Genomic DNA, 16,320 nt, shown 5'->3' with positions numbered 1-16,320 from the left:
TGTTGTGTATAAGTTAATCAGCACAACTGACATGTTTTCATATTTGTGAGTTTTCTCACTAGTTTATAAAATCTAGAGTAAAAATGCAAATGGTACAATATTTTTAGTAATATCCAAACAAAAAAACGTCAATAATAATTTCACCGCTGTACGGTTACCAGGCAACGGCGAGCGCCGTGAAGTACCCGGATGAGGTTGAGTCACCCGTGTTGACGTCACTCGCGTTCTGAAAATGGCTGAGTCGGAAGAGGAGGTGGATGTGTTGGTCCAGAGAGTTGTGAAAGACATCAATAACGCCTTCAAAAGAAACCCTAACATGTACGTATGCAAACTCGCATTGCTTTTATTTCACAAACCATCCGGTTTTGCGTTAAATGGTTACAAATATTTGCGTTTAAAGATAACATAGGGCAGCCCGTGTAAGTTGCGCGTGATGTTTTTTTGGCTGACTGACTGACTGGCTAACTGGCTACTTTACTTGAGCTAACCGGCACTAACCTGCTAGTATACAGCTCACTAACATTGCTTTTAGGTCACATATGATTCTGTTAAATTGTGTTTGTGCTGTCTGAAGTTTTAGTTGGTTTCTGCCCGTGTCCGGCGCTGAAAGTTTCTCTCAGTTAAACCATCTGCGAAGTATGTATTTATCGTAGAGGCTTGTTATGTTGCTCGTAATGGTAGTATGGAAAGTTAAAGATCGCTGGACAGTTACAGAAGTGCGTATTGTCTACCCATTGCAGACATTAAGTCATAAATGTTATATTTCTATCACAGTTCATTCAGTGATTTCAATGTGTTGCTGTACGCGTAAGCATCATATAAACCTGGTGAAGGGTTCAGATGTTGCAACATTGCAGGTCTGTATCCAAATATATCATTTCAGTGGGTTGTTTACTTCACAAATGAAGTCTTTCTAAGAAGATTTTTAATAGATCTTACCTTAGTGGCAATGCATTCATTTGCTCTGTCCATCAAGGTCAATGCCCAGTCTCAAACATATCATCTAACAATCTTATGACAGGTTTGTATCTGCCAAAAAGGTAACATAATTGTAATGCGTCTTTTAAAATATAAGTAATTTAGCATTAAAGTTCACCCAAAAATTAACATTTACTTACTAATGATATCCCTGATTAATATCTTTTTTTAATTTCATCAGATAAATCGAAACAATTATATATTTAAAATGCCTTTGTGTTATAGAGGTCAACATGGTGAAGATCCACAAAGCACAAACATCCATCATTAAAGTAATCCGCATTACTCCAGTGGGTTCATATACACGTCTTTTGAAGTGAAATGATACATGAGAGAAAAAAATTATTTGAAGCTCATTAACGAATTTGAAACCAGGCACATTCGTACACTCAGATGTTAATTATGATAAAAACATTTTTAAATATCATTTGTTGTAAAAAGAAACATAAGAACCTATGAAATTAAGTTATTGTGTGTCTTATTTGAATTTAGTTATCAGATTTGCTTAATTTAGTTAAATAAGCTGAAAATATTAAGTGCTTTCTCATAACAAACATCATTTTACTTCAAAACTTACATATCGACCCACTGGAGTCATTATGTACAGTACATTGCAACCAAATTATCCGTTTGTAATCTGTGTATTGATGACTCAATCATATTGAAAAGCCTTCGTGTAAACGCATTAATCAGTACGATTGAGGTCGATCGGATGCAAATTTCGATCATATTGAAAGGGGTGGTGTCGCTCGATCTGTGATCCGATCAGCAGGAGAAAAGTGCTCATGTTAACGTGTGAATCTTAGTATTTTGCAGGATGCAAAAATACATTGTGCACAGGCAGAACATTTGTGCTCAGGTTCACTTCTTATATTTACCTCATATTTACATATCACATGATTCTCGTCACAGAAACAGGCAATAGCAAGGCAGTGGCAACCACTGATCTATATAAATGACTGGATTGCGCATGACGTCACACTTGTGAAGCCACCGCGCCGCCATGTTGGTATACCCAAACGTTCTATTAAATCAATGGACGTTATCAGATTTTAATGATAAAACATCACTTTACTCGTCTTCGTTTTTATATGTGAAGTTACCATGTACATTATTACAACACAAAAGTCCAAGGCATGTAAATAGTTATTTACTGAAAGTTGTACAATTTGCGTTTTAAACAGTTATTATACATTCATCTTTATTACAGTATCAGATCAGCAGACAGACCGCAGCATATTTAGTATTAATGACAATAAACGTGCTCATTCTGAAATCTAAATAAATAATCATGCTTTGTACCGTATGTGCATGCAATAATTTGCTAGTTTTGTAATTATGTTATCTAAACTTACATGTTACCTAAACTTATTTAGAGAAATAACGCTGACCGTCACAGTGTAGCTGAATGTCAAACAAAACTTTATTTATACCCGTGTCATTAACAAATGCAACAGTCACACTCACCTTAACGGTTTTTTATAAATCCATTATCCTGCCCGATTAAAACATAAACATTGCAAATAACACCAGAATTAACAAATAATTAACGTACACATATCCTAAAAATTAACCTTGTGTAACTGATACGCTGTAAAGGGGGTACATTTTGATCATGATTTTGAATGGAAGTCAATGGCGCTATCTGCCGGTTGGGTATACCAAGATGGCGGCTCGAACTCTGCGCTGGCTTCACCTCACTCGGTTACGTCAAGCGTTCTATGCGCAATCCAGTCATTTATATAGATCAGTGGTGGCAACACACATTATTAGGGTAATGGGGTCATGCGCTGTACATTCTATGGCGTTCGTGTACTTTCATAAAGCAATAAAATAGCGTCATGCCTTTTAAAAATTGTTTTCATTGCCTATATCTGAAAACTTCTTAAGAAGAACTTTCTCCAATTTAGCTTTGTACATTTATCCAGGGATAAAGCGTGAACTCGACGAGAAATGCTATGCACTGGGTGGCGTTGCCAAGTCCTCTGCTTTTTCGAGTTTAGATTTGTGCTACTCTTTAAACTGTCTTTTGTTTTTTTTTCCTGCGGGTTAAAGATGAAAGAATTTTGTTCATTAGTTATTGGTATTTGGACTGTGAAGAGTCATGGGGATGCTTTTGGGCTAGTTTTGATTTTGAATGTCCATGGGGATGGTTTTGAAACGCGAAGCTGCAACTCTGACTGTGCACTTGTGCAGACGTTCGATTCGAATTATATATAATGTACATGTAAACCAACATTTTAATCAGATTGCAATGTTTTGGGTGCATGTAAAAATTTCATTCGGATTAACAAAATGTTGTGCATGTAAACATAACCATTGTGATTTTTATTTTAAGGATGATTTATAAAAGCTGTTTGTAGGGCTGTGATGGTGGCAGTATTTTACCACCGTGTGATGGTAATGCACCAATTCACCGCGTTGGTTATAAAATGTGTGTGGGGGGAAGGGTTTATGGGTTAATATATAATGCGTACATATATTTTGAAACATAAAAATTTAAACGAAGATCAGATATAAATTTCTTAACAAACGTGCGTGTTCATAGGCAATATTTTTCTTTAACAGAAGTCCCCTTTCAAAGCCTACAGCGAATGGTCGGTTTGGACCACATCCCTCTTCTTCCCATTTGAATGACATCAATCAAACAGGCTGTCGAATCACAACACACTAAACAAACTACACAATCAGAACTTGTAACGTATTTCTGAAGGAGGGACTTCATAGAACAAGGAAGACATCAGCCCATTTTTAGGACAGTGAAAACAGCCGTAGTACATGAAAAATCTGTGAAAAATATCTGCTGTGCGATTTAAAATAGTTCTCGGACGCATATTATTATTGTATATCTGCATTTATCGGAGCACCCCTAGTTTTTAAAATCTATAAAATTAAATAAAAAATTATATAACCAAAAAGAAAAGAAAGCATCACTATCTTTGTCTCACCAGTCTCCCTGCTATTTGCATCAAACAAAAATGTTGACTTTACATAACGTTTTAAAGTATTAAAATCATTTAGCAATTTAAACAATTTATGTATGCACATTGCAACTATGAACTTTTTGCAATGTTCGATCTATCTTGCATATTTATGTGTGCTTCTGTAGCTGCATTTCAATTCCCTTTAAATTGCGCATATTGACATTGGGAATTGAAAATGCGGCCAATGGAAAACGTCAATGTAGCAAAAAACTCCTATATATCGCAAAAATATCTATTTTTATGCTCGCCTGAGGTGGATTTTCAGGCAGTTTGGGAAAGGTGTAATTGGCAAAAATTCAATGGAGTTTATTGCCATTTTCAGGTTACCTGATGCAAGTTATTCCCATAATCATAATTTGAAGATGACACGGTATAAACTAAAACCTCCCAGAAACACCTCAATACGTGTCTGCTGCCAAGTATGAGGCTTTCCTTGCCAATAATATCTGGATAACACTCTCTTTAATTTAAAATAATGTATTATTACCTCAAAGAAACACCTATATATGTTGCCACGTATAAGAGTTTTCCTTGGCATTAATGTTTGGATAATACTATCATGACTCCTTCGGTTAAAAATAATACCCAGTGTGGTGGATGTGATATTAGTAAATCTACCAACATCAGTCAACAACGTGATATTTGAAACGACTCACGAGAGAAAAACTACATTTTAATCACATATCATCAGTTAATGGAAATGCTGTCATTTCACCGCCACATTTTTTTTTCGACATAACGCGCACATCTGCAGTGTAAACTATTCCTCCAAGTATTGCCATTTGGCTTTTGCTCCCTTTAATATTTTCATTCTTGTTTTTGCTTTGGCAATGTTTTGACAGCGATGAGATCGGGCTCATTCCCTGCCCGGAGGCCAGATACAACAGAAGCCCTATCGTCCTGGTGGAGAATAAACTGGGAGTGGAGAGCTGGTGTGTCAAGTTTCTTTTGCCCTACGTGCATAATAAACTCCTGCTCTTCCGGCAGAGGAAGCAATGGTTGGACCGGGAAGGTAGGAGTCGGACAATGTTTTTATTAGGTTATATCTTTCGGGCAGCTCTTATTGTTATGACCTCAGTCTTTATTGAAAGATGACTGTGCATAGAACAGTGGCAAATTTCTCTTTCTTTCTTTCTCTTTCTTTCAGCACTTGTAGATATAACCTGCACGTTGCTTCTCTTAAATCCAGACTTTACCACTGCTTGGAATGTCAGGTACAGATTATTTTTTAATTGCATTACCTGAACAATCAAGCATTGTAGTAAACCCTTCATATTCTTTCTGGTTTAATATCGAAGATGGCTGTGAATTGCTCTGAATGTGTCATTGTTGCTATTTAAAGAAAGTTTAATTTAGGATAAGAGTCTTCAAAACACTAATGACACATTGAGTGTTGTTTTTGTCTTTCATCGGGCAACAAAGCATTTCCATGGCCATGTTTAGTGTTTTGTTTTAAGAATTAAAAGAATTAAAAATCCTTAAATTGTTCTATTATGATATTTTAAAGGGGGACATTGTCCAGGAAATGTTGCTGTACTAGTTGTTATGGTGGTTTTAATAGTTAAATATGCCCATGAAGTGAATTGGTCTTGATTATGAATTACTTTTATGTTTCATAGGAAAGAGCTCATGCAGTGTGGCATGTTAAACCCTGAGAAAGACCTTTACCTGGGCAAACTCGCCCTGACGAAGCATCCGAAAAGCCCAGAGACGTGGATCCACAGGTAAGAGAATTGCGTTTAATTAAATTTATCATAAATAAATGAGAGGAATTAATCAAGGAAAAGTGTTGAATCTTTATGGCATTAATATGAGAGCCAATAAAGGCGTCAGCTTTAGTGCACTCAGTAGACATTGCATTAAAAAGAGGGTATAAAGTTAAATGAGGTCTTTAACAATATTTAAGATCAAGTTCAGCAGAGTCTCTGTAAGTCTCCAACTGTAATGTTGTTTTCTGTTAGATCACATTAGGCTCGGTTGCTTTGAACCGTGCACACGTGCGATTGTCCCCACTCCTCCACAGGCTTGAACTCACAATGTACGTTTATTGATGTGCGCCCAAGGATGCTTTCGTCAAACGTTTTAATCAGATTGCAATATTTAGGGTACATCTGAACTGTATTGCATTGTTTAGGGTACATGTTAACTGTATTGTCGTAACCTGCAATCAGATCAAATTCAGTCAGATTGACACAATTTTGTGCATGTAAACATAGCCATTGTGATCCATCAAGATATCAGATTGAATTAAATTGTTGACATAATTATCATAACCAAATCGTGAGACCATTTCATACCCATAGTGCTGCATACATGAGAAGGTTCTTCGATAGCAGATAAAGTTGAATGACTATGAATGACTTTTCAAATATTAATAGTCAAATATTAATAGAAGCACAGTTTTTTAAATTGAAGTAGCTGTGATGGTGTGAAAACTAGCTGGCTGTAACAATAAAAGCAGGGGTCAGGCCACCATGAAATGACACTGTCCACATTTGCAGACCTCTTGCAGTATGGAAACATGCTATCCCAAGCAGAATTGCATTACTTGAGCAAGGACAAAAGGCAAAGCAGTTTCCATGGATCATATGAATTATATTCATAAACACTTGTAATTTTCAGTACTGGTTAGAACCAGAACTCGCATGTGTCTGTGACTTCTGTGCCATTATGCAGGGTTCACACCAGACGCGGTAGAGGCGGCAAGCGCAAGTGATTCACATGTTAAGACAATGCAAAGACGCGATTAGGCATCCTGCGGCGCGGTACGCAAGTTAAAATCTGAACTTTGGTGGATTTCCGCACCGCGTTAACCAATCAGGACCTTGCTGTAGTAGTGACGTGATTACAGTAAGCGAGCAAGTCTCAGCGGAGTCGAAGAAGCCCCTCCTATGATGCGAATTTCCTCATGAAGGTCTCGAATTACTAGAATTTCACGCATGGCTTTCTCAAACTGAAATGTTCAAGCGTCCAACTACGTGCGAATAGCCTAAGATGTTTAGGTGAAGAAGAAGAAAAATCTGCCTGGGCAGCCCATCCTCCAATAATGTGCAAATTATAACGTGTATATCTGTGTAATACAAGGCATGTGTTCATTGAAAGAATCGAGCAGGCAGGATTTTTGTAGGGTTCCTAAAATGACAGTCGAGATAAAGGCCCAATCCCATTTCTCTGTCTTACCCCTTCCCCTTACCCCTAAGTTTTGCACGTTCACGTGAGAGTAAGGACCAATTGGGATAGCCCTTTCGCTCTCATGAACGTGTAAAACTAAGGGCTAGGGGTAAGGGGAAGGGGTAAGACAGAGAAATGGGATTGGGCCACAGTCAGGGGTTCATTGTTGCTTATCAGCACATACAGCATCAAATATTGAAACAATTTTAAGAACCATATAATGTCCAAAGAAAATGAATGAGATAATGTTAGTATAAGAGAGATTGATTCCTTGTGATTCCCATCGATCTGGCTACAAGGTTGAGAGATTGGTTAAGTGTCTGTGCCTTACTAAACAGATTAAATCAGGGTATTGATCAGCAGTTGCGTCTCTTTAGGAGATCCAACATAAACCAGAAATCTCTCAATCCTTTTGGTTTATGCACTTTATTTGAGATTTGAGTCAGCTGGTGAATTGTGACATCCCTTTAGTCGGCCATGTTTGCAATTCCTCCAGGCAGTAATTTCAGTCATGCAAGACTAAAGTCCTATCTACTTGAATGCAGAAAGACCGATATCTGTAAAGTTGTGTGCTAAAATCACATGTTTTTAAACAACAATTAAACCTGACATTAACTGTACCATAATATTTGTAAATTTTTTTCTAAATCATTTCGGCTACTGCGCACCTCCATCAGCTCTCAACAGATTCTATTGATGATTGGCTCTTTTAACTGGAAGGCGGGACTTCTGTGACCATATTGAGCGTTGCATTGTCCCCTATTCATAGTTGTAGGAGTGCTCAATCTTGTTATGTCCAATATCTTTGTCTTCTCAATTGTGTGCTTCTGTTGTGGATGCAGGCGATGGGTGTTACAGAGGCTACAGAAGGAGTGTTTTTCCTCTGGATCAGAACCGAAGGGACATGCTGAACCCAGGGGAGATGCTGAGACGAGGAGGCAAATCGAGCGACTGCAGAGAGCCACGCAGGAGGAGATGAGAGTCTGCGCAGATGCAGCCGGCCGTTACCCCAGCAACTACAATGCCTGGTCCCATCGCATCTGGGTGCTGCAAAACATGGCTAAAGGCAATCTTAAGGTGGAGTGCGACTTTCTGCATTACTTTGCTTGGATTATCATAATGACTGAAGACAAGTGGCATTGTTGCATACATTTCGTAGATACGATCGGTCACTGATAATGTATCAGACTGTACAAAGCACCAGTTTTCAATCAATTTAGATGAATGCTTCGCTTAGATTCATCCATTTCCTTCCCGCTTTATCTCGGTAGCAAAGACTTTGTTATTCAGGAGAGCTTATTACAGTGCCAGACCTTTGATATGCGCTTATCCTTTCTTAATTGCATGCAAAATAAGGTAAATGTTGCAGGCTTAATCCAAACTAAAGTCCCTAGAATGAAAAGCGTGTAGATTTAATGATCCAGACCAAAACAGACTTGAACCTTATCAGAGCCAATCATTGGCTGTTTTGGGCTGTAATTGGGTTACATAAGCAGTAATTCATATCTAGAGTCAAAAGATCTTGTTTTAAGCCCGGGATACACTGTACGATTATTGGCTGTCCCAGACGAAACAATCGTCGCGATTTCTGTGATCGTGGCTCTTCATCGGTGGTCCTATGTCGTACAATGAGAGGGTTCAAAGACGGCCGTTTTCCCGGTCTTGCGTCCAAAGATAGCCTACGATATTTTTCTGAGAGTGTCAGAAATTCTGCATGATCACCGCACAGTGTGTTTGCTGCTACGACCTGCACGCCGGTATTTGTTTACCATGAGCGCATGCTGATGACGTTGCTTCAACTTAAGACCTTGATGATTATTAACATTATTCCTTATTAACAAAATAAATAAGACATATGATCTGAAAGTGATAGGGGTGCGCGGGGCATAAACTAACGCGGGGTTGGTTGTAACACGGATCGTTTACATTCTTGCAGGGTTGAGCTGTATTTTTTCCAGTATCGTTTTCACGCTTTCAAAAGACACTCTCATGCAAATTTATAATGTTTTCTCCATAAAGCTATTGATAAAAGAGTGTTTTGGTGGCATGTAAGTTAATTTTTTCATCATATGTTTTACGGTTTCTGAGTTGGGTGTGTAAGATATCAAAACCAATGCTATGTCATCTTAATCAGTGTCTTGTTGACTAAAACATAGCATCATATGTCTGCAGCTCTTAGCTACTATTTTTGGTAGACTTGAAAATATTTTCACTGAGCGGGGTAACGCTGTGTTACAATTAACCCCTCATCACTCACAATCTGAAAACTGCTAATGTTAGCGTAATTCTTTCCCTGCTGAAAACTGGCGCTCTGCGGTTTTTCTGCTCTGGGCGTTGAGAGTTGAAAGAGATTTAACTTTGGGTAAAAAGTCAATATTAGTTCTCACACAGCTGTCCAATCACAGTGGAGGAGGGGCAAGACAAGTATCACACAACCAACCACCTCACTGCTCAAATATCAAAGCTATGAAAGCGATCGGAGGAAGAAAGCTGGCGCTCAGCTGAAAAAAAGCTGGCAATCGGTGTCCTCCAGGCGTTTTCAGCCGTGTTTAAAAGTTTTGGTGTGCACAACCCCAAATGATTGCTGGCTGCCAACAAAATTAATGTGCCTGTATGTCTGTATTTTTGTTCTTATCTTTAAAATTGATTGAATAAGGTCATCTGAGTCACAGTCACTGAGTTGGCAACACTGCTTCTGCCAATCCCCTTTTTTAAGCAAGTAAGCCCCACCCACTGATTTACATTGAATTTGCATACAAGTTGAAAATAAAAATGAAGACGAAAATGAAAAAGAAAACAAAAAAACAGAACATGAACTTTACATTTAATTTTGTCCCTATTATTGCTTGGGCATGAATAAAAAGCCTTTGAAAAACTGTTTTTACAGATTCCTTTTCAACTTTGCCTTTTTATTTTAATATTGGCTGTCTTGCCTCAAGATAATATGGAATATGAAATGTCAAATCATCAATTTTATTTTATTTTTCAATTTGGCCAGAATGATGCTTCATCCAAATTGAAAATTAAAATGAAATAATTTAATTTAATGTTTTAATTTTTATTGTAGCATTTAATTTTCAAATTTGGGACATATTTTGCAATTACATTTTTTATTTTATCATTTAATTAATTAATTAATTAATTTAAAAAAGACCACAAATACCTTCCATACCAACTAACCCCCTGCCTGTTACAATTAACCCCACCTATGGCGTAAGTTGTAACGTTTGCACTTCTGTCACATTTGGTGTAATTGTCCAAGAATGGTAAGTACTAGAAACAAAAGTACTAGATGTGTGTGTTGCTTGTGTAAACATATAATTAATCAAACTCAAATATTTTTTGAATGATTGAAAAAAATCATCCAAAAAGCGTTAGGTTGTGCCCCGCTTTCCCCTATAGCCTAGATTTGACATTTATTAATCAACATTCTTTGGTACTTTTGCTTCCGTCATTGTCCTTAAGTGTTGCTAGATCCGCATATCAAAACCAGCCAAAAATTACCAGCCAAAAATCCCAGTGATTATTCACATCCAAATACCAACAAATAATGAAACCAAATTCTTCATTTCTAACCCGCAGAAAAACATCAACCTGCTGAAAGGGTTTAAAAGAAGCACAATTTTGGACGAAAGACTTTGCAACGCAGGTCTGCTGGTCACGCAGTGATAAAAAGAAGCGATTGGTAAACGTGGAACTCACGTTGTATGAAGAAACAGCGCCTGACTTTAATTATAAGCGCACAGCTCTCGCTGCCAACTGTGGTGCAGGAGCATGTGACGTCACAGACCAAGTGATCGATTATGAATTATTATTATTATTATCGGATCTGATTTAATAAGTTGTTGCAGCCCTACAACAACATGCATTTTTTTGTATCATCAAGCATTTTAGAGGAACGCCTGCAACATTGTCATGGTGCTAATGATTGCTTGTTACAAACGTTTTAGTATAAACTCAGTTTGAAGTGTCTGTCGCAGGAAAGGTCACACAGCATCATGAATAAATAAACAGGCGGCATCCTCTTATGAAGGCTTCTCATGAATAATTATGAGACACTGCTGATGCAGCCTGGCACTAAGACGTGTTTACTGCGTGAAGAAGAACCAAATAACCTGCACAATTTCTACATTAGATTTTATGCATCTTCCTTCATAGGTTATCTTAAACATAAAAGTTTACATATGTACGTGACTTTATTTGTATCGCTCCAGATTTTGCACGATGAACTGTCCTCCACCAAGCACTGGGTGTCCGTGCACGTGTCCGATCACAGCGGATTCCACTACCGTCAATACCTGCTAAAAACCCTGGCCGGAGAACTGAGCCAAGTCGGAGAGAAGGATCAGCAGGCCAACGGAGAAGACACGGCAGGCACGTCCAATGACGGTCACCGTAGCGATGTCATCCCTCAGCTCTTCCATGAAGAGATTGAGCTCTGCACTGACCTCATGGAAACGTACCCGGGCCACGAGGCGCTGTGGTGCCACAGGTGAGGAGGATCATTTTATTTGCCAAAAGTCTGTTTTTGGTCCTCAGCTGGACGCTGTGCTTATAGCTCAGTGTTATAAAGTGATGGATGTGTTAGAAGTGCAGGCGAACGGTTCTCTGGTTGTCTTTTTTAGCTCTTCACTTCCTCTTACCATCCCCGTCCCTTGTGGCTGTGTCGCGGAGCAGCTGTTCCCCGAGTGGTGTTTATGTTATTAGCTTGTGTTTCCTCGTGAAGTGCGTCACGGCAGCTGATCTTTTTCATTGACAGCTTTGGAGAGAAGCGAAATTTGCATGTTGTGCAACATACTTAATTCAAACTATTATGTAACAGGAACTTGAGGAGTTGCCGCAAATCTTGAGGAATTGTGAGACGAATTTAAGATTGATATAATTTGCTCATGTAAGAGGGCCCCGCATTTGCCTTTATTTTTGTTTTACAAAAACATTAAGTCCTGCTTTTCTCTTATCAGGCGTCACGTCTTTTATCTGTGGCATCAGTGGAGGAGGGAGCTAGGAGCGCGGTCCCCACCTCTCACCCACACTGACGTCCTCCTTAGCAAGGAGACCTGCGATGACGTCAGCACCTCCCAGGCCATGGACATTGACTGCCTTCTGGACGGGGCCAAACACGGAAGTTACATGCAGGATACCAAGCGACTAAAGCGGGGACCGCTGGTTCCCCACCCCGGACTTTCTTCCGAGCACACGTTCATCTCTAGAATCCTCACGGACTGCCGAAGCCCTGAGCAAAATCGCTTTGCAGTCGCCTACAGAAAGTGGCTGGATTCTGTTATAGGTCAGTAGCGTGAGAAGTAGTCGGCCCGCCTTCAGGTGGGAGAGCTGTGATGGGTCAATTTTATTTCTGGCTCCGACCACCCACACCGGGCACCCTGGAGCGACTGGATTCCATGCCGAGAGATTCTGCTGGACAAATTCCCTCTCATGATGAAAACCCATGACCAAAGTGTTTCAGCTAATTTAGTTCAGGTACTGAAAATCTCAGGTCAGGTCTTGTGCTCTTTTTCCGATGGAAATCTGTGACTATCTTCATATATGTTTTTGTTGTTTTTATACTGTTAACAGTCTTCCATCATAAATCAATTTCAGTGTGTTCTCATCATCCAGTCTGCTGTTTTTGTGATTTCTGTCAGGAGTCTTAAATGCACGCTGTGGTGCGCACTAAAGAGAGCACTCTGACCCAGTTTCCCTCTTTGTTTAATTGAGGCCGACCGGATCTGAATCCTCCGTACGGCTGCTCTCTCTTAACTTTTGTACAGAAGCATGGAAGTTTTACTATGAATATCTTAATGTTTTGCTACAATTGGTAACAAGAGCACAATACAGTTTAAAGAAGACCTAAAAACCTAAACTGATATTTTAAACCACTTAAAGGGACAGTTCACCCAAAAATGAAAATTATTTATTCACCCCCAAGCCAGTCTTGATGTATACAATTATTATTATATACTAACACAATATTATGCATATAATATTATAGAGTTATGTTAGAAACTGTCCTGGCGGTTCCAAGCTTTATAATGGTAGTAAATGGTGCTTCGGATTTGAAGCCCAAAAAAGTCCATCAATCCTTTACAGATGGAATCCACATGGATCCAGTGGGATAATAAAGGCCTTCTAAGGGTGATCTGATTTTGTAAGAATAATATCAATGTTTAAAACTTGAACAATTAAAATAACTAGCTATCGGTAACAACTGAGGTGCGTTTCCAGATGTGGTGTGTCATCTTATTTCCACCACATCTCGTGTGCTATGTCATACGCCGAAAGCGCACTCTCTCGTGAACACATGTCGGCCATGTGGATTATTTCTGTGAAGGGTGGTTGCACTTTTTTGGGTTTCAAATCAGAAGCACCATTTACTTCCATTATAAAGCTTGGAACAGCCAGGACATTTTCTAATGTTACTTTGATTGTGTTTGTCTGAATAAAAGATAATCATATACATAGAAAATGTTGTGGTGGTTCCAAGCTTTATAATGGAAGTAAATGGTGCTTCTGATATGAAGCCCAAAAAAATAAATAAAGGGCCTTCTGAGGGTAATCTGATTTTGTATTAAAAATATCAACATTTAAAACTTGATCAATTAAAATAACTAGCTAGCGGTAACGGATGAGAAGCGTTCACGAGAGCGTGCGTTTCCGGTGTATGACGTAGTGTCTCGTCTTATCTCTGCCACATCTCGTGCACTACGTCCTATGTCATACTCTGAAAACGCACTCTCTTGTGAACATGTGTCGGCCATGTGGATTATTTCTGTGAAGGATGGATGGACTTTTTTGGGTTTCAAATCAGAAGCACCATTTACTTCCATTATAAAGCTTGGAACAGCCAGGACATTTTCTAATGTTACTTTGATTGTGTTTATCTGAATGAAAGACAATTATATACATCGAGGATGGCCAGGGGGTGAGTAAATCATGGGGTAATTTTTATTTTTGGGTGAACTATCCCTTTAAACCGTATTCTGCACATGATAATAATAATATACTGAATTTCTCTCTTAGAATGGGGGTCCTGATCTCATTCAGGTGAACAGGCTAATTGTATTTCTGGAAAAAATGATATAATTTTGGGACGTTTAAGTCTTCAAGCACATTCGTCACTCATTACAGTAACAAAGGGCGAGCAGACGCGAACGAAAGTCCACTTTACATGAAGCATTTAAGCACAAATTTGGCTTCTAGTTCATCCAGGTGGCCTCACAGATGCATGGGTTTTCATAATGAAAGGGAATTGCAGAAACAAACGTGGCTGAAGAAACGAAAGGCCATCTGGTGCAGAATGGTGCTTATTCTCTGCATCGGAGGACCGGGGATCTTAAAGGGCCTGGATTTACAAATGCTGCTTTTTGTTTAACACTATTTTGAACTTAAAGTATATTTATGCAAATGTTGAAAGTGAAATGTCTGAGCTAATAAGCTGTTAGAGACAGTTGTGATCGACTCACTCAGTAATTATTAACATGTAATAAACTTTGAAGTTTCACAGGCTTCATCTTGCATTAACAAATTCATTCACTCACAGCTTATTTATATATGCACAGGTTTTATGAAACTTCTCCTCTTAAATAAGAAAAATGCCTGTACTGTATATGCAAACCTATTTTGGTTAGATAAACCCATGTCAGTCTCAGCACATCTATAAGGCTTGCATTCGATGAGTTTCACTTTAGAAATATCTATTAGTGTCGCTCTTTTGTTTTTTTGCACAAGCATTAGATTTATAAAACTATTTTAGTGATTATAATTTAAAGCGTCCATTTATAATATAATTCTGTCCAGTGTTTCTTTATCTTTCCAAAATGCTAATTCACTGACAGCTTTATATCAATTATATCTCCACATAAATGCCAATGTGTGTGCGCAGGTGCTTGTTTTAAGTTATATTGTAAGATTTTAGTATCGTTTTCTTTTCACATGCCGTTAATGATCAAAACAGAGGCCTGCCATGAAGACATAAACCTGGATGAATCGATGTTAAGAGCAAATAATCCCTTGTAAAGTTGATCTTTTGAGGGATTTGGTCTTTTTTATGAATGCGTACATATTTAAAAACTGCAAATAGATTGGAAAAAGCAGTGGTAATTTTATTCCCGAATCCATGATATGTCGTATCACCTTTTTGCTGGTCTGTTACGTGTGTAGCGCTTTCAAACTCATCATTGTATTTCATTATTTTTCTTTTATGACCCATACGTGCATAGAAGAGAAAAAATTGCTTTTTGACTCCCTGCGTGTAATAAAACATTATTTGCATTAATAATTTTTCAACTTGTACAATATGAAATGGCTCGTCATGATACATTCAGGTTTAAATGTGTCTTTGAATTAAATTAAGGACGCAGTGTTTTTCTCATTTGCTATTTTACTATAATGCATATCATCATAAGGAACTTTCATCATCGGTACGTTTATGCAGTAACATCTTACAATCTTATTAAGCTTTAGCTAGAAAAAAACGAACGTAGCCTTGGATTTTATATCGTTCCCAGATATTATCAACTGTGATAAGCTTTAGGTTTTTACAGCCATAACAACCAATATTTGTAGCATCCCACCTCTAAATGTATTTTATATTTATTTGTAGTAAAATAAAAACTGTATTGTACTTGTTTTTCATTTGCCTAGCACATTAAATAAAGTATCTCAAACTCATTTTTATTTCCAGTTATTTTATGATCACAAACTTTTCGTCCTGTTGTTTTCCCAATTATGCTAACTTTAAAAAAAAATCTGGTCTACCAGGTTGGCGTTAAAGTGGTTTTGGCCACTTTTTAACAGTTCATGCTGGTTTTAACTGGTCAGGCTGGAAGACCAGCTTATCCAAGCTGGTTGGCTGGTCTTAGCTGGTTTAATCTGGTCATCCAAGCTTGACCAGATAAAACCAGGCTTAGAGTCCAGCCAACCAGCTTGTTGTTTTTCAGCAGTGTTCAGTAAGACAACACAGTGGATTTGGGAAAGATCCTTATGGGGTCAATAGCTTATCAACTTTGTTTCCGACAAAATTATTAGCTAAATGTAGAAATGAAACCGCTTCCTCTTCTTATAGTAAGACTGTTATTTGCTTCCTCTTTCTATTCCTTAAATAAAAAAGCTTTTTTCGAATAAGAGGACTGAACAAACATCTTGTGACCAGTGAAGTTGTTTCACTTCATGCCTTTGTGCCTTTATGTTG

The 16,320-nt window shown here is 38.2% G+C and overlaps 1 protein-coding gene across 2 annotated transcripts; it reads left to right on the top strand.

The window, feature by feature from the left end:
- Positions 1-217: 217 nt before the first annotated feature.
- On the top strand, positions 218-15,800 carry ptar1 (protein prenyltransferase alpha subunit repeat containing 1). 2 transcript variants are annotated; one of them, XR_010543657.1, is made up of 8 exons: positions 218-318; positions 4,805-4,974; positions 5,110-5,176; positions 5,582-5,686; positions 7,976-8,210; positions 11,348-11,625; positions 12,095-13,254; positions 13,671-15,800. XR_010543657.1 is itself a non-coding variant. In XM_065284090.1 (7 exons), the coding sequence occupies exons 1-7, from the start codon at positions 233-235 to the stop codon at positions 12,426-12,428; spliced, it is 1,275 nt and encodes a 424-aa protein (XP_065140162.1). In that variant the 5' UTR covers positions 218-232; the 3' UTR covers positions 12,429-15,800. The 2 variants fall into 2 exon arrangements, 1 of the variants encoding a protein (XP_065140162.1); XM_065284090.1 differs by having other exon boundaries at positions 12,095-15,800.
- The last annotated feature ends 520 nt before the right edge of the window (positions 15,801-16,320 follow it).

Source organism: Paramisgurnus dabryanus, chromosome 5, assembly GCF_030506205.2.
Source record: "Paramisgurnus dabryanus chromosome 5, PD_genome_1.1, whole genome shotgun sequence".
Taxonomy (NCBI): domain Eukaryota; kingdom Metazoa; phylum Chordata; class Actinopteri; order Cypriniformes; family Cobitidae; genus Paramisgurnus; species Paramisgurnus dabryanus.
The sequence above is the reverse complement of the archived record's forward strand: the minus strand, read 5'-3'. Positions and strand labels throughout refer to the sequence as shown.

Excerpts from the sequence above, each read along its gene's own strand:
- ptar1 (XM_065284090.1), top strand. The coding sequence starts at position 233 with ATGGCTGAGTCGGAAGAGGAGGTGGATGTGTTGGTCCAGAGAGTTGTG. Across the intron at positions 4,975-5,109 it reads GCAATGGTTGGACCGGGAAG|CACTTGTAGATATAACCTGC; the intron begins GTAGGAGTCGGA and ends TCTTTCTTTCAG. Across the intron at positions 8,211-11,347 it reads TGGCTAAAGGCAATCTTAAG|ATTTTGCACGATGAACTGTC; the intron begins GTGGAGTGCGAC and ends GTATCGCTCCAG.